This window comes from Hevea brasiliensis, chromosome 14 (assembly GCF_030052815.1).
Source record: "Hevea brasiliensis isolate MT/VB/25A 57/8 chromosome 14, ASM3005281v1, whole genome shotgun sequence".
Lineage (NCBI taxonomy): Eukaryota > Viridiplantae > Streptophyta > Magnoliopsida > Malpighiales > Euphorbiaceae > Hevea > Hevea brasiliensis.
The window spans coordinates 79663212-79689579 of record NC_079506.1 but is presented as its reverse complement, the minus strand read 5'-3'; the positions used below and the strand labels follow the sequence as shown (position 1 = coordinate 79689579).

General features: G+C 34.0%; 2 protein-coding genes across 3 annotated transcripts; both read right to left on the bottom strand.

Moving 5' to 3' along the window:
* Positions 1-8904: 8904 nt before the first annotated feature.
* Positions 8905-9875, bottom strand: LOC131169188 (uncharacterized). Its single transcript, XM_058133385.1, has one exon. It carries the CDS (start codon positions 9730-9732, stop codon positions 8947-8949), a length of 786 nt encoding a protein of 261 aa, XP_057989368.1. The 5' UTR covers positions 9733-9875; the 3' UTR covers positions 8905-8946.
* LOC110636935 (uncharacterized) lies at positions 9849-12823 on the bottom strand. 2 transcript variants are annotated; one of them, XM_058133384.1, is made up of 2 exons: positions 12528-12823; positions 9849-11200 (listed from the first exon to the last, which is right to left on the bottom strand). In XM_058133384.1, exon 2 carries the CDS (start codon positions 10731-10733, stop codon positions 9891-9893), a length of 843 nt encoding a protein of 280 aa, XP_057989367.1. In that variant the 5' UTR covers positions 10734-11200; positions 12528-12823; the 3' UTR covers positions 9849-9890. The 2 variants fall into 2 exon arrangements, with proteins under 2 accessions (XP_057989367.1, XP_057989366.1); XM_058133383.1 differs by having other exon boundaries at positions 9849-11239; positions 12528-12819.
* Between the last annotated feature and the right edge of the window lie 13545 nt (positions 12824-26368).

Below are 26368 nucleotides of genomic sequence, written 5' to 3'. Positions count from 1 at the left end.
TTGTTACTGGTAAAATTTCAGGTCAATTGGACATTTCTACACTGAGTTATGGGCAAATGACCAAACACTGTTCATTTGGTCATTTTGTCCAGGCAGAATGCAGGTCACCCGGATTAGGGCAAACTTTTGGTCAACTTGGTTTGGTTTTCTGGGCATGGTTTCTTCACCAAAGTTGTGCCATTATGTGTCTAGTTTCATGTCCAATTGGCCTTGCACCAATTGAACCTCTACAATTCAAGTTATTGCTGCCCAAACTTGCTGGACTCATGTCCAATCCTGCAGGTCACCAAGGGCAGCCACACCAAACCCAAATCCCACTACACAATTCACTTCATTTTTTATTCAAACCAAACCAAGTGGTCACTAATTGACCATTAAAACCTACTTCCATCATCACATGGTCAAAATCTCATTTTTCACCCCAAAACCCTAACTCAAACATCACATACCATGCATTATTATTGTATTTCAACACTCCACTTAAGAGATGCAATTTAAGGGCAGCCATACTAGCATGTTAACTCCATTTAATTCATCATAATCATACCCCAACCAAGGCTACTGAAATTTAGGGTTAGCATACCAATAGTATTTCCTCAATTTTCTTTGTCATGTGCACTCATTCATGGTCCTTAAACATGAATTTAAAGTAAAATTTAAAGTTAGGTCACTAATCTCTATGGAGTGAGATTTCCCACTTGCTAGGGTTGCTCTTTTCCTTTTCTTTTTGCTCCCAAAAGAATCACTAAGATGCAAGAACACTTTTTTGTGTTGGGAGTATAGGGTTTAGTGGGGTAGAAACTAGGGAAATCAAGCTTTGAAAAAGCTTGCTAAGGTTGGCAATGGTGGAGGTTCACGGCAAGGAAGAGATGAGAAAGAAGAGTTCTGATTTTTTTTTTTGTTTTCCAGCCCATTTGGTCTCTTTTAAACGAGTTTATGCCATGTGTCCATATTGGATAGGTTGGGAGAACTTTAATGACATCACTATGATGTCATAATGCCATTTTCTTTCATTTTCTCTTCATTTCTTGTCTAATTAATTGCAATTAAATTTTTAACAACATTTATTCATATTTTATGTTATATAAATTATTTATTTAACTGGACAAGTTGGCCAAAAATCATCTCTGAAGACGAAATGACCAAAATGCCCTCCGTTTGGCTTAACGAGCTAAAATTGTCTGTATCGATTGAAAAATTTTTCTAAGCATTTTCTTGGCATTCTAATGCCATAAGAACCTCAATGACCATTCTCTAAAGTCCCAAAAATTATTTTATATTTTTTCCCCCAGGTCTAGGGCTCATAGTTGCGAGAACCGCAACTTCTCACTAGGTTACCCATCGCTAAGGCACCGGCTCATTTAACTTGGTTGTATTTTATTTTTAAATTTTTTTTAAAATTTTTCTTATTAATATTTGAGTTAATTATAGTTCCTCACTTTAGTTTAAATATTTTTCCAGACATTCTAGCTGTCCGGACCGACACTGGTCACTGGAACAGTAGACTGTACGGACTAGCTAAAATGAGGATGTTACAACTCTTCCCCTCTAATAAAAATTTCGTCCTCGAAATTTACCTGACTTAAGTAATCAGGGAGTTGCTACCTCCTTGTTTCTTCACTTCCTTGTATCGCCTCATCAGTTTCTGGGTTTGGCTCTTCCTGAGCTTCCATAGCATATACTTGTGGTGCCACCCTGACTTCGGGCTTTTCAACTGTCTCAGAAACAATCTTCTGTGAAATGTCAGCTGTTTCTGCTCTACCCGATCTTTTACCCCTTTGAACTGTAGGGGAAGTTCTATCAACTTGTACCGGAGCTATTGTACCACTCCTCTGAGGGCAATCTCTTATGAAATGATCCATAGCCCCACACTTGAAATACTCTCCAGTTAACAGTCAACACTCCCCTCTATGTCTCCTACCACAATGCATACATTCAGGCACTGGGGCTGATCCCCTTGTTATTGTGCCCAGGGAGCTAGCTATAGATATTCCAATCTGGCCTCTGTGGCCCTGTGTCTGATCTTGTGAACCAGGACCCTTAAACTTCTTACTATCAGTCGGTATACTTGACTGTCCTGGTCCAAATTCCCTCTTACGCTGCTTATCTTTCCTATTTTGTTCATTGATTCTGACCCTTTCCACTTTTGATGCAGCATCTACTAGCTTAGCAAAATCTATGATTTCCAATGCCGTGATCATGACTTTGATATTGTCATTGAGTCCTTCTTCAAACCTTCTGCACCTCTCTGCCTCTGTAGGGACTATCTCCCTCCCATATCTACTCAGTCTGACAAACTCACGCTCATATTCTACCACTGACAATTGCCTCTGTCTTAGACTGATAAATTCTCTTCTTCGCTCTTCTAAATACACTTTGCTAACATATTTCTTTTCTAAACTCTGTGAGGAAGAATTCCCAGGTGATCCGTTCAGGTTGCATCTCACTGGTTACTGTGTCCCACCACTGATATGCATCATCCTGAAGTAGGGACACAGCACCTCCGTGTTCTCGCTCGGGGTACAGCTTAAGTTGTTTCAAAGACTGATGGTTCTATCCAACCAGTTTTCTGCAGTCATGGGATCATCCTCCCTCTTCCCAAAGAAGTCCACAGCCCCATGTTTTCGCAGTTTCTCTAGATGGGACTTCTGTGGTACTAGTGGAGGTTGTGGCTGTGGTTGTGGTGGTGGAATTGCCCCTATCATTTACTGATAGAATTCGGTCATTTGCTGAAATAGCGCAAACTGAGGTTGGGCAGGTGCCACAACTGCTGGTAGAGCAGATTCTCCCCTGCCCCCAAATTCAGCCCTTGGTGGAGCACGACTCTCCACCTCTTCATCAATTGCTCTTTGTGAAGCAGGATCCATATCCTATTCAAAATAAGAAAACAAACAGATCTGCATCAATGTCACCTCAACACTTACAAATGCAATGTAATGATATGCACTCTATCTAAATCTAGGCCCAGAAATGCCTAAACCGATGCTTTGATACCACTAAATGTGGCACCCCTTACCCGTCTACAGTGTAGCTGAGCAAGTTATGCCACTCGGTGTGCCGGAGCACCAATTCATGTTTCAATTACAATTTATCCCTTTTAATTAATTTATTTACAATTTTTGATAAATCTGAATTTTTCTGCAAATTTTATAAAAAATCCGACAGAGTGCCGACTGTAAATTGGAAAAAACAGTTCTTCTGAACCTGCTTAAAAACACTTCCAATATAATTTTGAAATCCAAACTCCATTATACACACATTTCTCAACTCAATCTCAAAATCTCAATACTATTTTCAGAAGCTTTTCTTTTCTGTTCACATCATTACTGAAAGCACATTTATATTTCTCAACATTTCATTTATCAACATACATTATACAGAAAATTTTAATAACATGAAATTTCATATATTTACATTGTTACATAATTTCAAGAGTTTATAGTTACAGACCAAAATTAATACAAAATGCAAATTACAAAGTGCTACCCCGAAATCCTAATGTCCTACCATATGCACTGCAGATGTGAGGTGACTCTGGACTCCGGATGCAAATCTGAAGACTCACTCGGTCTGATGTCTGCTGGGCTCACCAGCTAGGTCTCCAGTACCTGCGCATGGCAAAAGCGACGCGCTAAGCAATTCTGCTTAGTGGTGACAATATAAAATAGAATAAAATATAATAAAAATAAGTATGCAGAATGTATGTTTACATTTTTTTAGTAGACTTAATTTCTGATATTATTTGCAGTATTATTCAATTAAAATTTAGTATGGTTTATTATCATTACCCGAGTAAACCATACTAGTTGACTGGACTGGATAAACGGGTAAACCGGCACTGGGTATTAAGTACCTAGGCCATCACACCATCGGTCACATTGTGTCTCCCAGATAAATGTAATGCCTAATAAGTCAGATAACATTAGGCACAAGGCCAAGTCTCAACACAATGTCAGAATGGCTAAAAGCCATGAAATCACATAATGGCATAATGCCATGTGTAGTACTGCTAACAAAACCTTATTGGCATGCCAACCTATCCAAACCAATCTTGCTAGTTATACTAGGGCATTTTATACTTTTAAGTTTCATAATTTTTGCAATTCAAGTTTTAGTGTTACTATTCCATTTATTAGTCAACAAAAATGTTGACTTTTGCATAGGCAATAGGTATATTGGTTTAAATACTCCCAACATACCACATTTTGCATTTTAAACTTGTTGGTATTGGTTGCCAATACCATTTCTAAGCTTAATGTTAATTGGACAGAATTTTCAATTTTCATGCTTTGTATTTACTATTCCATTAGTCATTTTTGCAGTAGGAATTGGGCAAAATGATCAACATCAAAGTTGTTCCTTATTTTTTCTAGTTGCATTTCCTTTTTTGAATCACTCCATTTGGAGTTTTGTAGTTCAAGTTATGTCCCAAAAACCACAACTGGCCGGATTAAAATTTCTCCAGAATTTCTAGACTGACCAAATCTACAGTGTTAGGAACAGTGACTGCAACTCACTTTTTGAATATGTTCTGGTCATAATTTGGGTTAGGTTTCTTCATGAAAGTTGTTGGTCTATATCTCACCTTGTCGCTGGTAAAAGTTCAAGTCAATTGGACCTTTCTACACTGAGTTATGGGCAAATGACCAAACACTGTTCATTTGGTCATTTCGCCAAGGCAGAATGCAGGTCACCCGGATTAGGGCAAACTTTTAGTCAACTTGGTTTGGTTTTCTGGGCATGGTTTCTTCACCAAAGTTGTGCCATTATGTGTTTAGTTTCATGTACAATTGGCCTTGCACCAATTAAACCTCTATAATTCATGTTATTGCTGCCCAAACCTGCTGGACTCATGTCCAATCCTGCAGGTCACTAAGGGCAGCCACACCAAACCCAAATCCCACTACACAATTCACTTCATTTTTTATTCAAACCAAACCAAATGGTCACTAATTGACCATTAAAACCTACTTCCATCATCACATGGTCAAAATCTCATTTTTCACCCCAAAACCCTAACTCAAACATCACATACCATGCATTATTATTGCATTTCAACACTCCACTTAAGAGATGCAATTTAAGGGCAGCCATACTAGCATGTTAACTCCATTTAATTCATCATAATCATACCCCAACCAAGGCTGCTGAAATTTAGGGTTAGCATACCAATGGTATTTCCTTAATTTTCTTTGTCATGTGCACTCATTCATGGTCCTTAAACATGAATTTAAAGTAAAATTTAAAGTTAGGTCACTAACCTCTATGAAGTGAGATTTCCCACTTACTAGGGTTGCTCTTTTCCTTTTCTTTTTGCTCCCAAAAGAATCACCAAGATGCAAGAACACTTTTTTGTGTTGGGAGTATAGGGTTTAGTGGGGTAGAAACTAGGGAAATCAAGCTTTGAAAAAGCTTGCTAAGGTTGGCAATGGTGGAGGTTCACGGCAAGGAAGAGATAAGGAAGAAGAGTTCTGATTTTCTTTTTGTTTTCCAGCCTATTTGGTCTCTTTTAAACAAGTTTATGCCATGTGTCCATATTGGATAGGTTGGGAGAACTTTAATGGCATCACTATGATGTCATAATGCCATTTTCTTTCATTTTCTCTCTATTTTTTGTCTAATTAATTACAATTAAATTTTTAACAATATTTATTCATATTTTATGTTATATAAATTATTTATTTAACTGGACAAGTTGGCCAAAAATCATCTCTGAAGACGAAATGACCAAAATGCCCTTCGTTTGGCTTAACGAGCTAAAATTATCTGTACCGATTGAAAAATTTTTCTAAGCATTTCCTTGGCATTCTAATTCCATAAGAACCTCAATGACCCTTCTCTGGAGTCTCAAAAATTATTTTATAATTTTTCCCCGAGGTTTAGGGCTCCTAGTTGCGAGAACCGCAACTTCTCACTAGGTTACCCGTCGCTAGGGCACTGGCTCATTTAACTTGGTTGTATTTTATTTCTAAAATTTTTCCTAAATTTTTTTTATTAATATTTGAGTTAATTATGGTTCCTCACTTTAGTTTAAATATTTTTCCGGACGTTCTAGCTATCCGGACCGACACTGGTCACTGGAACAGTAGACTGTACGGACTAACTAAAGTGAGGATGTTACATTGAATCCTGCTAGTGTAGAAGAAATGAAATGGCTAAGGTGCAATAGTGGCTACAAATCCAACGCTAACTGACTACTACGGTATAAAGGGGAGTGTGTGTTGCGATTTTTTATAGAGGACAACGGAAATTGAATAGAAATTTTTTGCTGACGTGGCGATAGTGATGGTGTGTCATCTTAAGAGAAGAGAAAGGTACAGATTTAATGCTGTCTAGGAGAGAAGGAAGGCAAAAATGAAAAGAAAAAGAAAAGAAAAAGAAAAGGATTGCATGTGAAGCGTACTACTGTAAAAAGTGTGCACGCAATCTGATGTCTATTTTTCCGAATGATTGTGCTGTCGTGGGACCCTTACGGTTGTGTTTGCTAGAGGTGACAATTCGGATTGATGGATCATATTCTTGTCATGTCAACACACGATACGAATATGATTAAGGTCGATACGAACATGAAACGATTAACAAATCGTGTTAAAAATTTAAATACGAACACGATCCTTCTATTATACGGGTTGCACGACATGACATGATTAATATTAAATTGTATTAGGTGTATTTAACACGATATGACCCATTTAACACAGTTTGACACGATTTAACCCATTTAACACGCTATATAAGTGGGTTCATGGATCATAGTAGATCAAATGGGTTAGTGGGTCACGAGTCAACATGTGACACGAATATTAAATCATGTCATAAATGTGTTAAGTCGAATTAGTGAGTTAATCCATGACACGACATGAATTCAACACGAACACGAATAAATCTAACCAAAATCCTATATTTTTGTATCGTGTTCGTATCGTGTCCAAAATTGTCACCCCTAGTGTTTGTAAAGGAATGTGGATTGGGTACCGGCTTAACCGGTCCATTTAGAGATGGCAACCGAACGTATTGGGCCAGAATCGCTCTCCTTGTCTTTGCCTCGCAGTGGATCGAAGTTGAGCGTATAGGTGAGCATTCAGTTCAAACCGAACCGAATTGAATTAAATAACAAAAATTGAATTACATATTTTAGAAACCAAATCGAACTGAAATGGATGAAAAATCGAATTGAATCGAACCGCTCTATTTTGGTTCGATTTGATTCAAACTGATCGATTTTGATTTTTGATTATTTTTTAATTTAGACTTGATTTTCAAGTTATTTGATTTGATTTTGACTTTGGTTTGAACCTAATAATCATTAATCAATGAAATTGAACAATTTATATATATAAAATTGCATATAATTCATAAATCCCCCATAAAAATAAATCAATTCAAAAAATAATAAGTCTATTCGGTTCAGTTCGGTTTAACCAATTTTTTTCTCCTTAAAACCGAATCAAACTGAAATAACCGAAATATTTATAATATAAAATCAAACCGAATTGAACCGAATTATATTAAAAATCGAACCGAATTATCAAATTAAGAGAGTTCGGTTCGGTTTATTTAGTTTGAAACGAATAATGCTCACCCCTAGATGATCTGTGTTGTGGAATTTTTTTCTTTTTCTTTTTTATATTAATTTATCATCATATTATATAAATTTATTTATTAAAAAAATTGTAATTTAAAAATATATATTTAAAATATAATCTTAATAATATACATATAATCCTTAAATACATAAATATAAATTAATTTTTAATAAAAAAATAATATATTATTATTAAAGTAGGGGGTGGGGAGACCTTCTCCCATCTCTGTTTACCTATTAATAAAGTCTGCCAACCTTCCTCCTTAACATCAAAAGTACAATCCGTGTTTTGCTTATGGCTTTCTCCTGCAGATTAGTAGCTGGTCTTCCCGAATATGGAGCGTTCATTCTACATATGCCAGTGTCTATGGGTTCCCTTTTTTGCTTTCTTTGTTCTTTTACCTCCTTTGCCAATTTTTGGAGGAAGGTCTAAGAGGTTCCCAATCGTTTTGATCTTTGTTCTTCGATTTATGAGCCTCATGCACTGATTCCATAGGCTTACTACATGGCCCAAAGATACTGGGCATTGAGGGGCACAATTACTAAAAGGTTTTCCAATGAGTTGGGGAAGAGCAATTTTAGAGTCTGTAGTTGGACTGAGCACGATGTCACATGGAAAAATATTGGTCCCGAAGATACCGTTTGTGCTAGAGTTTGGATTAAAAGGACTCAGCTAGGAATTAATATTGACAGGAACAATGGCAACGGGTGTGTGAACGTTTTCCAATTCATCAAGATTTAACGGGTAGTGGCATGGCATGATTTTCTTGTTAATTATGGCCAATTCATTGTGTTAGGGGTGTGCAATTTTTTATTTAAATTGAAAAATCAAGTCAAACCAAACTGATTTGGTTTAATCAATAACGGTTTGGTTTTGTTTAGGGTTTTTGAAAATTTCAATTATTTGATTCGGTTGGGTAATTTTCATCAAAAACCAAAGAAAAATCAAACCCTGCTATACTATCAAGCCTCACTCATGAGATAGTTCTCCCATGCTCTCTAATCTGCATCTTCTCCTCCTCCTCCTTCTTCCCCACAGCCAAAAAACCCACGAAATAGGGTTCTCTTCTTCTCATATTACAACTTCTCTAAACTACTCAGTTGTTCCCTTTCCTCCATCATCCTTTGCTGCCATGTATGGTGCTAAACAGTGACGGAGCCAGGAATTCAACTGAGGGGAGTCCAATTAAAATATATAATTTGTAAAAATAATATACATAAATAAATATAAATTAACAAGAAGATTATTTAGAAAATATTAATAAACTGTTACAATTAAATTACAATAATCCTCGTTTATTTTTCATTGACTGAAATCTATTCATAATAACTTCATTGTCAATACTTGCAAATACATCCCTTTAAATGTAAGTCACCAAATAATCATTTAGTAGCTCGTCTCCCATTCTATTACGAAGTAAACTCTTAATGATATACTTTGCAGAAAAAACTCTTTCCACTGTGGCTGTAGCAACTGGCAAGATTAATGATAATTTGATTAACAAATATACCAAAGGAAAAACAATATGCTTTTTTGTAACAATCATCTTCTCAGCAAGATCTCCAATTTCACTCACTTTAGAAAATTTCTTATCCATCCGCATATCAAAGACAAAGTTCTCAAGTTGAGATTCAAGTTCAATTAGAGCAACTAGAGAAAATTCACATGGATAAAATTTTGCGAGTTGAATCAATTTGCTCGTATCGAATGCAGAAAATGAGTTCTTAGGATCGAGACATGCCATGCATAAAAGCAAATTTGTATTCACTTCATCAAATCGATTATTAAGTTCTTGAAACTGCATATCAATCACAGAATAAAATAACTCAACACGATAATGATGAAGATTTGTCATTTCTTCACTTCTACGCCTTGATCTCCCTCTAGCTACATAGACATCCTCCATATCTGATACAGTTATATCATATTTACCACAAAATTCCAATACCTCAAGTAACAAAGATTCCCAACCATTTTCTCTTATCACTTGCAAACGACATTTTGAGACTTTAACTAGATTCATAGCATTTACAATATCTTGATCCTTTCTCTGTAAAACTTGTGATAACTCATGTGTGATTCCCAAAATCTTTTTCATAAGATGCAACACAAAGACAAATTCAAATCGATTCATAATATCTAACATATCAATTGCTTCAGCCCTTTGTGGATCATCATTACCATTTTCTCCAATATACTTAAGAACATCAATGACAGAAGGAAATAAATGTATCAAATTAATAAGCGTACCATAATGAGAACTCCAACGAGTATCTCCTAGTCTCTTCAATGCCGTTTCTTGATTTAGACCATGTCAGTTTTTATTTCACCTTTTGCAATTCCTTTAAACACTTTCTCTAGTTGTTTTTCTCGAAGCATGTCGCTGCGTTTACAAGAACCTCCAATAACATTGACCAAACGAGTAACAGTATTGAAAAAAGAACCTATACTTGAATGCTTTTTAGCAACAACAATAAGTGTGAGTTGGAGTTGATGAGCAAAACAATGGATATAATAAGCACTAGAATTCTCCTTCAAAATCAAACTTTTAAGGCCATTAAATTCACCTCGCATATTACTAGCTCCATCATAGCCTTGACCTCTCAAACTAGATATACTCAAGCCATAAGTAGAGAGCAAAGACTCAATACCTTTTTTAAGAGATGCTGCACTTGTATTATGGACATGCACAAGACCAATAAATCTTTCAATGACACATCCAGATCCATTGACATATCTTATGACAACTCCCATTTGCTCTTTAACTGATACATCTCGACATTCATCAACTAAAATAGAGAACAAATCATCCCCCAAATCTATAATTATAGCCTTTGTTATCTCAGTTGCAGCTGCATTAATGATACCTTTTTGAATATCAGGAGATGAGAGTTTGAGATTGTCAGGAGCATTCTTCAACACAACATTATTAATTTCTTCATTACATGAAGCCAGAACTTTTAATAATTCAAGAAAATTTCCTTGATTTAATGAATTTTCAGACTCATCGTTCCCTTGAAAAGCCAATCCTTGCATCAAGAGATAACGAAGATATATAATTGATGCATTTAACCTGCAATGATACTCAATTTTTGACTGCTCTGATTGTTTTGAAAAAGAAACTTCAATGTGTTGCGCTTGATTCATCAAATCTTCACAAGCTAACCAACATTTATTATGATCACTATTATGGTCTCCTACATGTTCTCTCAATCTTTCTTTCTTTCGCCAATTAGTAAAACCCTCACATACAAAAGCATCATGACCTCTTTCACCACGCCCAGTTGCAAAAAGATAACAATATAAACAATATGCAGCATCTTTTTCAATACTATATTCCAACCAACTACTGAATTCATCAAACCAAGATGCAATAAATCTCCGTTTTCAAGTTCCATCTACCTTTTGAGGATATTTATGATGGCGTGGTTGACATGGACCTTTAAGTAAGCAAGCTCTATATACCTGATTCTTAATATCAGGTGGATAGCTCATTATGTTAGGTCGCAGTCCTGGATCAGAAGGAATGTTTTCTATATTGACCTCAACTTCCTCAACAATCACCTGCTTAGGTGGTGCTGGTTGAATAGGTTGATTGATTGATGATGATGATTCTGCTGTGTTTAATTTTCTTTTAAAAAATCGCTCCATATCTATAAAAATTAAAAAACAGTCAATATTTATATAAAATTGATATAACAATATCAATGCAACTATGAAATAAATTTTATCAAATAAAATATATAAAAGATTTATATAGAAAAGATATAACAATATCAATGAATACAATGAGTAGTTTTTATTATTAAAAAAAAAATCAAATCAAATAATTATCAGCAGCAAATCAAACAGATAATCTATGCAGAAAATCAAACAATTTTATATTTTTCTTGGTGAAGGAAAAGAAAATATGTGCAAATAGATTGCAAATTCTAAAACATTCTAGCATGATTGATTCCATTCATATCAAAATTCAGCTTCATATGTAGATTTATAATTTGATAAAATGTGTTCTCATATTTCTATAACAAATGAAATGTCAACAATCAAAACAAGTACTTCAATCCATTGCCATGCATACAGGGAAGGCTCTTTACTTATTTATTAATTTATTAATATATTTTTATTTAATATATATGAAAATTTAAAATTTATTAATTTTCAAAATAATTTAATAACACAAGTTATTTAATTTTTAATAAAATAATATGATATTGATGGACAATTTTTAAATTCCATTATAATCCCCCAAGGTTGACAGCATGTTTACCTTAAATTCTCTCACTTTAAAAAATTTATTACTTTAATATGGAAATAAAAATTAAGTCTATGATATAATTAAGTATGTGTCAACTTTAAGGTTAAATTGACTATTTGTTCATATATATTAACGAATCGTGTAACAAATTTTTTATTTATAGTTTGATATAATTAAAAATTAACCTAAGAACAGGAGGGAAGAGAGGAAATGGGATGACGGGAACTCTCAAATATTCGTTAACGTGTGGCATATGGCAAGCTAGAATCAAGTTTTGAAAAAAAAAATAAAAACTTGAAACAGAGCACCCAAATGAATCTCAATTTGAAGTCAACGCACAAATACATGCATTAAGCCATTAAACATATCTCTAAACTAGAATCACAGCCCAATGGAATCCACACTAAAAGAAGGAAAAAATTCAATAAATTCAGCACTAAAAATAGAAATTACCCAACTAGAATTATCAAACAATAATTAACCAATAGAAAGAAAAAAATTAACAATAATTATAATAGAAAAAAATCAAATTAATTTTCAGATTTGTTATATATTATTCTATGGCAGAAAATTAAACAATGAGAATCCAATTAAACAAATTTTATACAAGAAAAAAAGACAAAAATTAAACAAATAAAAATAAAAATTATAGAGTTAAAATGGGTTTAGAAGTTAGAACTTACATGTAGATTTAGGCAAATGATTCTTGAAATTGTGGAGTAAAGTAGAATTGAAGAAAAGAGTGAAGTAGAGATGAAGAGATAATTGCAAAGGGGAAGCTCTTTTTGTCGGCAGAGGAAGGGAAATGGAGAAATAAGGAGAGCTGCTGCTGTTACAAAAGGATTTTTAGGGTTAAATATGAAATTACCTATATACCTTTAAATTTTCAAGGGAGCCCAGTGTCCCCCTTGGCCCCTGCTTCCCTCCGTCCCTAGTGCTAAAGGATAAATATCAAGACTAGCAGAAGAGTTGAAGGATAGATGCACAGCTATTGCCATCATCCAAAGCCATGTAAGGTGTGCCTCAACATCCTCACCTCACCTCCCAATGTCTCACAGATCTAGCTTAACCCTCAGATTTGGTTGGTTCTCTCTCCTCCTCGCCACTAGCCTCAGACCTTAGATCTAGTTCTCGCTCTGCCATCTACTGTAGTTAGATTTGCTTGATAGTCTCCAAACTATTTGGTTGATGAGATTATTTGATTGATTGTTAAAAACTTAGGGCTTATTTGATTTGCACATTAGAATTGGAATTAGTATTGGAATCAAAATCGAGTAGAATCGAAAACAGAACAATGAATATATTTGGTTTATTGTAGAATCAGAATTAGATTACTTTTTAAGATATTTTACTCAAGCTACGAAATTAGAATCAAACTTATTTTATACTTAATGAAAACTAACCTAAAATTACTTTTAATATTTTTAATTTTTAATTTTAATCAATTATATGAAAATATAAAAATAACATTTTTATATTTTTAATTACTATAATAAATTTTCCTTTTATTCTAATTTTAAATTAATTATATAAAATTTAAAATATTGTTTTCTATATTTTTATTACAATTGTTTTAATTTTATTTTTAATTTTTTGTTTTTAATTAATTAGATGAAGATATAAAAAAATAATATTATTATTATAACTATAATTTATTTTAATTAATTATATGAAAATACAAAATATTATTTTCAAATTTTTATTTTAATTAATAATATGAAAATATAAAAATTAAATTATTTCAACAACTAAATGAGTGAAATTAAGCATTTAACGTTTAACAAGATAATTATTCTTATTTCTTGGTTTTGATTTCTTAGTTGGAAAGGAAAATAGTGATTCACTTAATTGGAAAAGAGAATAGTAATTCCCTTAATTGTGGGAATCAAACTCCTTAGCTTGTGAGAATGAGAATAAAAAAAAAAATGAATTTTGATACATCCACAAAAGAAATGAAACCCATTCATTCCCATTTTTAAGTCTTTTTTATGAACCAAAAGGGATTCTAAAATTGCTGGGTTTTTGTGGAAATTCAATAGTTTATTTTTTTATTTATTTTAATTAGCTAACAATATTTTAATATATTTATAAAAAAACGAAATATTTTATTGGGTGACCTACTTATATATATATATATATTATTTTTGAAATTAAATATATATTTATAATCTGAACAACTCAGATCAATAACAACTCTTATCCCATTTTATACCTAATAAAACTCTTGAAATATATATACCATAATAATCTCTTTCTGCTAAACTGTGCTCTCAAAAACCCGTTTATTATCTTCTTTTTCTGCCAAATACTCTCAAACAAGTATTTTTCGTCATCTTTCATTTATTGTTATATATATATATATATAAATTTATGATTTATAATCTGATGTGTATAGAGAATTTCTAAATTTTTATTTCTCTATTTACCACCTTGGATTATGCTTTCAAGGTAAAAATTTATTTTCCTTGTTAAATAATAGGTGAATTTGATATAAAGTTTTCTTTTCTTGAATTGTTACAACTACTCTAGATATTCTTTTTTTTTTTCTTTCTTTGACCATTGTTGTTGAATTGGGTTGATTATAATTATTGATAAATAATAATATTGAATTTAGATTATTGATTACGTTAGATGTGTTCATTCATCCGGAAACATATATATATTAAAGTTATTAGTATTATTTTGTTTTATTATTAGTTGATATTTTTCTTTTATATTTTGGATATGTAGGAGATTCGAATATTCAATCTGTCAGTTAAAATTGTCTCTCTTCCATTGAAAATAACTATTATCTTGGAGATTCCAGATGAGTGGTAATTATAGTACATGACACCATTTTAGTCCCTTTTAAAATTTCTTAACATTGAATTATTATTAAATGATATTTTAAATTAATATTTTAACAATTATTTTACATGTGATTTTCTAGAGTTTTATTTTATTATTGAATTTTAATCCAATTTTGATTAAATAATTTATTTTGTTAATTATCTATGCATTAGAGCCATTAGGATTTTAGGGACAGGCCTTTAATGTCTTTTATATTGATTGATATCTAATTGTTGAATTTACAAATGTGTTATGTGGAATTGATTTGGGGAAATTGTTGAAATAAACTGTTGGAATTGCACTGTCAGTTATTATTCATTATTTGAAATTTTTGGGGTGATTTTGATTGATTTATGGAAATTGATTTTCTGTTTTGAATTGGTACCTGTGCCCAGTATCTGTATCTGCTATCTGGCCCCGCCGTGTGGACTATCACAATATTAGGTTGCATTGTTGAGTTATGCATCATTGCAATTTATGGTTTGCATTAGTATCATATGCATTGATATCTGTGAAGGAGGAGGAATGTATCTGATATTTGATAGTGCGGTTATCATCTGGTCTTTGATAATGTGGGATATCATCACTTAGGTGTACTGTGCATAAAATTTATTTGAATGATTTTTATATATTTTATGTAATTATTTTACTAATGATTTTGATAGCATGAGCATAATTTTATTGGATAGAAAATTTATTGCGAAATTAATCAAGCGTCTGTCTGTTCCTGTTCCATTGTGTGCCACTGAGCATTAGCTTAAACCACGATTTCTCTATTTGTTATCTGTTTCAGATTATTAGATTTTCGCTTCTAATCTAAGTGTTCGATTGGTTTCTGGAGAGAGACAATTTATGGTTTTGTTTCCATGGTATGCCCGAATTCATGCTTCATCAGGCTAACGTTTGGTTTAACTTATTGAACAGTTTCAGTTTTATATGAATTTCATAGAGACTTCGTAGTTTATCTAGGGGATTTTATTATTTGTTTAGTATTTAGTTATTTGGAGTTTGTATGGGCTTTCACTATTATTTTCTTTAGATCAATAAAGGACATTTTTTTGTTATTTTAATTTGTGATACTCTAATAAGGCTTGCATGGATTAAAAAAAACTATATAAAAAAAAAAAACTATAATTCATGCACTTGTCACGACTTGAGTTCTTGGGTCGTGACAAAGTTGGTATCAGAGCCAGATTGAGGTCTAGTAAACTTGCAGAGCATAGGATCCTTAACGTCTTTTTGGTTCACCATTGCTTTAGGCAACTGCGTTCCTTGTACTTTTTGACTTGTTTAAATTTAGCTCACATTTTTAGATTTAATGCTTGTTTATTATAATGAATAGGTGTCTGGGTCTATTAAACGTAAGAGGAGAGCTAAGGCCAAAGGTCTTAATGGTTCAAACCTTGATCCAATAGGGGAGGTACCACCTCAAACTACTGATCAGACATCTCAATAGATGCCTATGGCTAAGATTGGGGTGCAATCATTCCAATTAGCTACTAAAGCTCAAGCACCTAAGCTAGTCAGGTTACTGTGGCAGATCTGGCAACAGAATTGCATGCAGTGAATCGTGCTGTTAATACTATGATTGAGTACCTTACAGCTCAATAACAGCAACTAGCAGTTGCCCCTACTTCAACACCAACCCAGGATAGGGCTCGATTTCTTGACTCCACAAACTTTCTCAGGCTAAAACCAAAGGAGTTCACTAAAGAGGATGCATTAGCTGATCCCTTGGATTTTCTGGATGACATGGAGAGGTGTTATGACACCATGGGTTGCAGTAGTGCTAGGATGGTGATGTTGGTAGGAAATCAGCTTAAGGGAGTGGCTCGTGAGTGGTATCTCTCTAAAAAGACTGGTCAACCCGAAGGTTCTATTCTCTAGCCTGAGTTTCACTCTCTCTTCTTAGAGCGATTTCTCCCTCCTAGTGTTCAAGAGGCTGAGGCTTTGGAGTTTGAAACCTTGAAGTAAGGCAACATGACAGTTATAGAGTATGAGATGAAGTTTACCAAATTATCCCACTTTGGTAAACACTTGATTCCAAATGAGGAGAAGAAGGCTCGCAAGTTTGAAAGGGGTTTACGAGATAGACTAATAGGCCGTGTAGCTTCTTTATGACTACCTAAATATGAGGATGCAGTTGATCGAGGTAGACAGATGGAGATGTATGATGATGAACGTTGGGCTTGTGAGTAGCATAAGCGATTTAAGAAAGATGGTCAGGGTAATTAGTTTAACAGAGGATAGAGTCTCAACGTTTTTTATCCGGGCAATAGACAGGGTTCTTAATCTATAGATGGGAAGAGGGCACATCAATCTGGGGTCAGTCAGAGACATGAGTAGAGGACTCATATAGGGAATGCTCGGTATAGTCAGATTAGCACTAGACCTGCTTCCGCTCCTTGTCAGCATTGTGGCAAGATACATAAGGGCACTTGTCATTGGGTCACTGGAGCATGCTTTGGTTGTGGACAGCTGGGACACCGTGGATAGGACTGTCCTACTAATGGGACAACTCAGGTGCTGGTCAGGCAGCACATTTTACTCCCTCTCAAGTTCAGCCAATTTCACAGTATGGTGGTAGAGGTCAGGGTTCTGGTGGTCATGGTCAAGGTGGTAGAGGTTCCGGTGGTAGAGGATCTACTCAGATTCAAGGACAGACCTCTAGTGGTAGAGGTCAAGCCAAGGTTTTTGCTTTGACTCAGCAGGATGCTCAGGCATCTAATGTGGTAGTGATAGGTATACTTTCTATCTGCTCATTTGATTGCTATAGTACTATTTGATCCCAGTTCCACTCATTCCTTTGTTTCTCTGTACTTTTCTATAAGATTTAGTACACCACCTATCTTGTTACTGTATCCTTTATCTGTATCAACACCTATGGGGAATGCAATAGACACTGAGATAGTATATAAGGGATTTATGGTTCAAATTGGAGATAAGGAATTAGCTGCAAATCTTGTTTCTTTGGATATGTTTGAGTTTGATGTGATTTTAGGCATGGATTAGTTAGCCACTTATCACGTTTCATTGGATTGTCATAATAAAGTTGTACTCTTTAAAATTCCTGGGGAGGCAAAATTTCAATTTCAGAGAGATTGTAGCATAGCCTCTAGTAATCTTATCTCAACAGTGAGTGCTAGGCGATTGTTGCGAAAGAGGTGTAAGGGGTATTGGGCTTATGTTAGAGATGTTCAAGCAAAATGTAACATCCCTATTTGCATAGCCTGGTATATTTCACTGTTCCGGTGACTGGTGTCGGTCTGGACAATTAAGGGGACTAGAACCACACTTAAGACAACTAGAGAAGCCTTAAACCCAAATAATTAGTAATTGCCAATTAGTTAAGTATAAATAAGAAAAATAGAACATAAGAAGTTAAACGAGCCGAGAGTTACAGCGATGGGTGACCTTCTCGAGAAGGACTGCGAAGTCGTTTTAAACTCAAATTTCGAACCGTAAAATGTGACGCTGCAATCCTTAGGACTATTATAAACACAGTGGAAAAGAGAAAATCATGAAAAAGAACTGTTAAGCCAGTCAAATAATTAGGTCAGAGAGCCGGAAGAAATATTGAATTAATTGCAAACCGGGATGAACCGGTGAGGGGCAATTTGGTCAATTGACCCCGAGAGCTGACTCCTGACCTAACTCTCAAATAAAATCGGAGAAAAGAAAATTTCAGAATCAAGAATTAAATTAAAGAACTAATACAAAAATAAATAGAAAAAAAAAGAAAAAGAAAAGTAAAAAAGGTAGTGACATCATCAAGGTGACATCACATATGAAGTCAAAAATAAATTTTTTATTTACTAGATAATTTGACCAAGTCAATTAGAGGATAAATATGCAATTAAATAAACAAAAAATTCATTTTTGCTTCTTCCTTTTCAAGCTAGCCGAAGTTTTTCTCTCACTCTCCCTTACATCTTCATTTTTCAACCTCCATGGAAGCTTACTCTCAAGCTTCTTAAACCCCAAAACTAGCCATAAATTTCATAAATTCCTTCATTAAACTTTGTTTTTGAAGCTTAGTAAAACTATTGACAACAAAAAAAAAGAGGAAAGAAAGGAGATTTGAAGAGGGAGAAATTCAACAAAAAAATGTTAGTGATTTAAGATACAAAATTAGTTTATTTGTTGTATTTTTAGCTTGATTAACTTGTAAATAAACTTAAAATGAAAAGAAAATTTGTTGAAGGACCAAACTGAAATTCAGCCAGCATGAAGGGGAGGGTGATTTGCATGGTTTGATTTATTTGAATGGGTATATGAACTTTAATTAGTTGTATGGTTATGATTAAAGGCTTTGAAAGTAGCTAAATGCAAGAGTTTGTGAATTAGGGTTTTGGACATTAGGGTTTAGAGACCAAAAGTATGAGAAACTTGTAAAGGATGTTTTGTACCTAATTTGAAGTGAGAAATGGTCATTTGTGACCAAATGAAGTGTGTAGGAATGGTTGGAGTTAAGGCCAAATTCGGATTGAGTGTGGTCATGCTGCAAGTCAACTTTGAAGGACCAAAAATGAAAATTTACAAGTCCAATTGGTATGAGACCAATTGGGAATGAAAATAGACACTAAATGACACAATTTTCATTTAGGAAGCATGCCCAAAAAGTGACCAAAACCTAGTGAACAAATTGACCAAACTTGAAAAATCACAGTCTGCCTCTATACAAACCTACCAAATGAACAGTGTTTGTTCATTTGGTCATAACTTGAGCTAGGCAGGTCTAAATGACCTGAAATTTTACCAGTGGTTAGATGAGATATAGACCTAAAACTTTCATGAAGAACACCAACCCAAATTATGCCCTTAACCAAATCATTTGGCCACCCAAATTTGGCGACCTAAAACTGCCAGAACCAAAAAATTGCCCAGAATTTTGGGTTGTGTCCAATCCGTCAGCCATGGTTCAAATGGCTATAACTTGAGCTACAAAACTCCAATTGGAGTGATTCAAAAAGGAGAATAAACTTAAGACAATAGGAAACATTTTCTGTGTAGAAAGTTTTGTCAAATTTCAACAGTAAAGTGACCAATAGAACAGTGTAACCTTAGACACCAAAACTGAAAATTTATCAAATTTGCCTAAAAGACTTAGAATTTGAATAAACAACCAAAACAAAAAAATTTAGTGACCAAAATGTGGTATGTGGGTAAAGTTGGAATTCCCATACCTATTAAGCCTTAGAAAGTCAACAATTTGACTTGAATAGTGTAGTGAATAGTAACCCAAAACACAAAAATTTAAGGAACGTCGAGTTTAGCACGTTAGAGCTTGGTAAAAGTGAAGTTAAATTTATTTTTGGATTCATGCTAAGTTATGGTACTGAAACACTATAAAATTTTATGTTTCAGTTGAAAAGAATACCGGGAAAGAACCCGAGGAACCGAGTCAAGGCCAAGAGGCGACTCGCTTGAGGTTTGTGCACAACATCACTATGCTTTAAAATTCATTGATAAAGTGAATGAAATATGTATTTTACTTTTTCTTTGAATTGTTGAAAGTTTATTTGTGACATTATTTATGATGTTTTAATTTAAATTGTTAAAAGTTAGTGTGTATATTTGAAATGACAATGTTTAGCAAATTGTTAAGATAAGTTTTGAAACAACAGTGTCATGAACATATAATTTGAACACCTCACTAGCACGACTAGTGGGGGTAATTAGTTTCGATTTTTGATTCCTTCTCTGGAGAAGTGTTGAGGTGTGCCAGTAGAGGAGGATGTGAATGGATATCCATATATTTGAGCTAGCTAGCCTTGTGATGTGATTTCTCTTTAGCCTCTGGCTATTGAGATTCTATTTGTTTCGAATCGCATGATCTAACTGTGGGTTTTATGAAATTTGATTTGATACTTCAAAATGAAATTATTTGGGATTAAAATCTCATAATGCATGATTTGTATTTAATTCTCATGTTCAGTTAAATTTTTGAATAAATGTGATTTAAGTTCTGCATAAAGATTATTTTAGTATGTTGTGCACCACTGAGTCCTAGTACTCAGCGATAGCTTTTATTGCTGTCGCAGATATAGAGACTAGAGGAGCAAAGAACCGAGTCGAGGATTGAGGATTTATCTGCTTAAAGTTATCGGGTATAATTTATACCCTGCCTGTAAATATTTATTTTGATGTATGTATTGCACATAAATGTATGGACATGTAAATCGGTCTTGAGCAGTTTGTACAAAGTTTGTATAAAGTTGTAATAAAATTTAGTTTGAATTTTCATACTGTAGATTTTGGTATGATGTATATATATAGATTGTTGTCTTTAATGAATGGAAATGTTTTATTTTAATTTGAATGAGATTGATAGATATTATTTTACTAATGATTGAATTTTGAAAATTGAGAAATGTTGCCTGTTGAATTTTGAGATTTGAGAAATTGTTGAGATTGATTGTGAAATTGAAGTAGTGGTTGAGAAAATTTTTGGAAGTGTTTTTTTTTTTTTTTTTCAGGTATTGGAAGAACTGTTTTCTTCAAATACAAACGGAACTCTGTCAAAATTTTTATAAAATTTGCGGAAAAATAAAAATGGACAAAAATTTTTACTAGTTTTTAAGCTTTGAATAAATGATTTTAATTCATACCAAAATGCTCACCACTTCCAAAATGTAAGAAAATTGTTTTAAAATCCCTTGTAGGGTACTTAATGAGTTATCGGTAGGTGAAGTGCGGTAGTTCATTAGGTATTCTACGGGATCATGTTATGCCTTACTGAGGGGTAAGGTGTGACACAAAAAGTGTTAGTTTCGAGAATGTTGCAATGGTTAAGGAGTTCCCTGATGTGTTTCCAGAAGATTTATCAGGTTTACCCCTGGAGAGAGAGGTAGAGTTTGGTATAGACTTAGTTCCTGGAACTGAGCCCATATCTATGCCACCTTATCGTATGGCACCTGCAGAACTTAAGGAGTTGAAGGAGCAGTTACAGGACCTACTAGATAAGGAGTGTATTCGCCCTAGTATTTCTCCATTGGGTGCTCCTGTGTTATTTGTGCAGAAGAAAGATGGGTTTTTGAGAATGTGCATTGATTATAGGCAATTGAATAAGGTGATTGTGTGCAATAAGTATCCTCTTCCATACATAGATGACCTATTTGACCAACTTTAAGGTGCAAAGTGTTTTTACAAGATTGATCTTCAATCTGGGCATCACCAATTGAGGGTCAAGAATGAAGACATACTCAAGACTGTCTTTAGGACTAGGTATGGACACTATGAATTTCTCGTAATGCCTTTTGGTCTTACCAATGGCCTAGCCACTTTTATGGATATCATGAATAGAGTTCTCAAGCCTTTCTTAGATCAGTTTGTTATAGTGTTCATTGATGACATTCTAGTGTACTCGAAGAGTAGGGAGGAGCTTGAGCAACATTTGAGAATTGTCCTTCAGACCTTACAGGAATACAAACTATATGCTAAGTTCCTAAAATGTGAGTTCTGGTTAGATAATGTGGCATTCCTAAGTCATACAGTGTCTAAGAATCGGGTGTGTGTTGATAAGAAAAAAGTTGAGGCAGTGCTTCATTGGCCTAGACTAATAACTGTGTCAGAGATTCGTAGTTTCTTGGGTTTAGCAGGGTATTATAGATGGCTTATTCAAGATTTCTCTCGTATTGCAGCACTTTTAATTAAGTTGACACAGAAGAATGTGAAATTTCAATAGTCCAAGGGTTGTGAAAAGAGTTTTCAGGAGCTTAAGAATTGTTTGACTACAACACCAGTGTTAGCTCTTTCGTTTGGATTAGGGGGATATGCAATTTTTTATGATGCCTCTAGGGTTGGTTTAGGATGTGTTTTGATGCAGTATAGACAGGTTATTGCTTATGCTTCTCGTCAGTTGAAAAGGCACGAGCAAAATTACCCAACTCAAGATTTGGAAATGGTTATAGTAATTTTTGCTTTGAAAATCTAGAGGCACTATCTGTATGGTGAGACTTGTAACACCCCGAACCTCCGAGTTATGAATAGTACCATTTTTGGTCCGTGACTAGTACTATTCAAAGACAAACTTGAGGACCAAAAATAAATAAAAAATTAATTGAGATAGACACAATAAAAATTCAAGTGAACCAAAGACCTAAGGATTTAACGAGTATAAAAAAAAAGGATTATGACCCGATGAGGGGCATTTTGGTCAATTCACTTCAAGAGTTGACTTTTGACCAAAATGTAAATTAAATTAAATAAAAATAAAATATTGAATTATGAAGAAATATTGAGGGAAAAATTAGAGTAAAAGTGAAAAGAAAATAAAAGAGGGAAACATCTAGAATTTAAATTCTATTTTTTGACCTAATTAAAATTTAAGGGACCAATGGGCTTTGGACAACTCATTAAATGAATTAAAAAAGAATAAATAAGTATAAAAGAAGACAAAACCCTCCCTTTCTTTCCCATTTAGTTACCACCCACTCTCTTTTCTTCTCTCTCTCTTTCTTTCTTCTTCTTCCTTCTTTCTCCATTGACACCCATTCTCAAAACTCAATTCCTTGCTTTTCCTCTATGGGTTTTGCATCTAATTGGTAGAGAGCATCAAATTAATATTTGATTTAAAGATTAAAAGCAAGGAGAAACAAGAGATTAGAAGAAAATTGAATATTTGTGGAGTTGGAAGGAAGTTATCAAGAGGTAAGTTCTTTAATGCTCATTTTGTTATACAAACCTTAAATTAAGTTAGATTACGATGAAATTTCATAAGAAAATGAAAGAAAACATGCATGGAACCTAAACTGGGATTTTGGCCAAATTAGAGAAAAATTAGGGTTTGATATATTTCAATGAAAATGATGATGAAATTAAGCTTAATTGAAGTGGTATGCATGATTAGAGCAAAGAAATTGCATGAAATGTGTATAAATTTAATTGGGAGATTAGGGTTCATGGGAAAATTGGGTTTTGGTGCTAGAGAGTGAAATTAGTGTGCGTAGTGTTAAATTATGATCATTTGAGGTTTATTTAGTTTGAATTGACATTGGGTTGATGAATGGAAGTAATGAAATGGTAGGATTAGGGAAAATTACAAACTTTGGTGTTTGAAAATTGTGGGTTTTGTGCTAGGAAGTGCCATTGATGTGTCAATGCAAAATTATAGTCATTTTGGGTGAATTAAATGTGAACTGGGGCTGGTTAGAGGGAATAATTGAAGAAATGAAAATTTTAAACCTAGGGCAGAATTTGCACACTGAGTTAAGTGTGTTTGACAGCCCATAAATTGAGCTACACAACTCCAATTGGTGTGAAACCAATTGAAAATAAAACTTAAGACATAGGGCTAGAATTTTCATGAAGAGACCTACCCCAGAAACTGCCCAGAAATTGCCTAAACCTTGGGTTGAACTTAGAGACACAATTCTGGAACCTACAGAATTTGACTATATAAACAGCAAAATTTGCATGGCCATAACTCTCTCTAGAAAACTTCGATTTAGGCGATTCTTGAACCGATGGAAACCTAAGACATAGTAGAACATTTCATATGAAGAACTTAAGGCCAAATTATGGACTTAACCCAATCAAATTGCCGAGCAAAGTTGAATCACTGAATCTGCAGAATTGCAGATTTACCATATGAACAGTAAACTTTGCATGGCCATAACTCTCTCTAGAAAACTCTGATTTAGGCGATTCTTGAACCGATGGAAACCTAAGACATAGTAGAACATTTCATATGAAGAATATTAGATCAAATTATGGACTTAACTTGATCAAATTGCTTAACGAAGTTAGATTGATAAATCTGCCAGAACTGAATCTACAGCATAAACAGTGACGTGAACAGTAATCTTGTTTTGGGCATAACTTGAGCTACACAGCTCTGAATTAGGCAATTCAAAAAGGAAAATAAAGGTAAGACCTAGATGAACAATTTTCATGAAGAACACCTCACCAAATTATGATCGAAACTAGGTAAAAATTGGGTTCAAAGATTGGGGTACCAAGCTGTCCAAAACCAAAATTTTCTAAAATTTGCAAAGCTAACTTGGGATGCATTAGACATGCATGTAATGAGTTTTTGGCAGTAATTGAGATTGGTATTGAGGTATTCTATTTGTGTATTTTCAGTAGAAAAAGAAGTTGGAACGGACAAGGAATAGTAAGCAAAGAGAAAAGAGAGCATTGAAGGTTTGTGCACAACTAACCTTTTCTTCATTTTTAAACTTGTAAATTGCTTGGAATGTGTTTATTTGAATGAGTTTGCTTTGAACAAGTTTACTTTGACTGCAATATGATTTTTCTCTTGTATTTAAGAAATTTGGGTGTTGCCACCTTTATATGGATATTATGATGAATTTAAATGTGTTTATTGGTTTATAAATGTGATTATTGAGTGGAAAATTTTTGGAAACTATTTTGAAACCACAGTTAGCATGACAGTCCCTTTCGAAACTCCCCAGTAGTAACGGCTACTTGGGGTTGATAATTGATATTGATTATGTCTCCCATTAATAACGGTTAGTGGGGTAAGACTACATGAATACTCATTAGCTAGCTAGCCCTTCCTTCATTAATAATGATTAGTGAGGTTGAGATTGCTTTGTTGTGGTGTACAACACGGCACTGATCGTGAAATTTTGTGTCATGGCCTAAACTGTGTGTTAATGTTGGCAACACTAATGCTTTGTGAATTGTGATTTATGAAGTATGATTTCTCATTTGAAATGTTATTCCAATAAATGGCTCTTATGAACTTAGAATTATTGTGAAGTTTTCATGCTTAAGAAAAATATGATTTATTATGCTTTGATAAATTGTGTTTTATCTTAAGTTTTAAAGTTATTAGTTGTGCGCCACTGAGTATATACTCAGCGATAGCTTCTTTATGCTGTCGCAGGTAAGGGAAAGGAGAAGGCTGCCGAGTGAGAGACTTGGAAGCAGCATTTTGGTATTGTTTGTGGGTATATATTGTAGGTATACCGCTGTAATTTCCTTTTGATGTATTTTGCACCTATATGTATGGATGTACGGACATTGAGCAGTTTGTATTTAAAAGCATTGCATTGCTATCAGATTTTGAGTTTGTAACTATTTTGTATTTTATTTTGAGACTTATGAAAATGTAACTTTTGCAATATTTAGTCTATCATTATTTCCAATGAATGTTTACATGGAATTTTAACTATTCTCATGCAGTTTTCCGCAAAAGAATTGATAAGATAAAAAGTTATGATTTGTTTTAAAATCCTTTGTAGCATAACTAATGGGTTATCTGTAGGTGGAGTTTGGTAATTCATTAGGTATGCTACAGGAACATGTCGTGCCTTACAAGGGATAGGGTGTGACAAGACATGTGAAATCTTCACTGACCACAAAAGTCTCAAATTCATCTTTGATTAATGTGATCTTAATCTTAGGCAAATGATATGGGTAGAATTGCTGAAGGATTATAATTGCACTATACAATATCACCCTAGAAAAGCTAATGTGGTGGCTGATGCCCTAAGCAGGAAGTCTTCTGGTAGTTTAGCTTATATATCTACCAAGAGGAGGCCTCTGATTGGTGAATTACATGAGTTGCTAGATCAGGGAGTAGAGTTTGAAATCATATCTAGATCATTCTTAGTACATTTTCGATTTAGGCCTCTCTTGATTGATCGAATTAAGGCTCCTCTAGGCCTCTCTAGATTGATCGAATTAAGGCTCCTCAGAAGATGGATTCTAAGTTGTGTAAGAT

Coding starts and splice junctions, on each gene's coding strand:
- LOC110636935 (XM_058133384.1), bottom strand. CDS start 10,733: ATGAATCAAGCGCAACACATTGAAGTTTCTTTTTCAAAACAATCAGAG.
- LOC131169188 (XM_058133385.1), bottom strand. CDS start 9,732: ATGTTAGATATTATGAATCGATTTGAATTTGTCTTTGTGTTGCATCTT.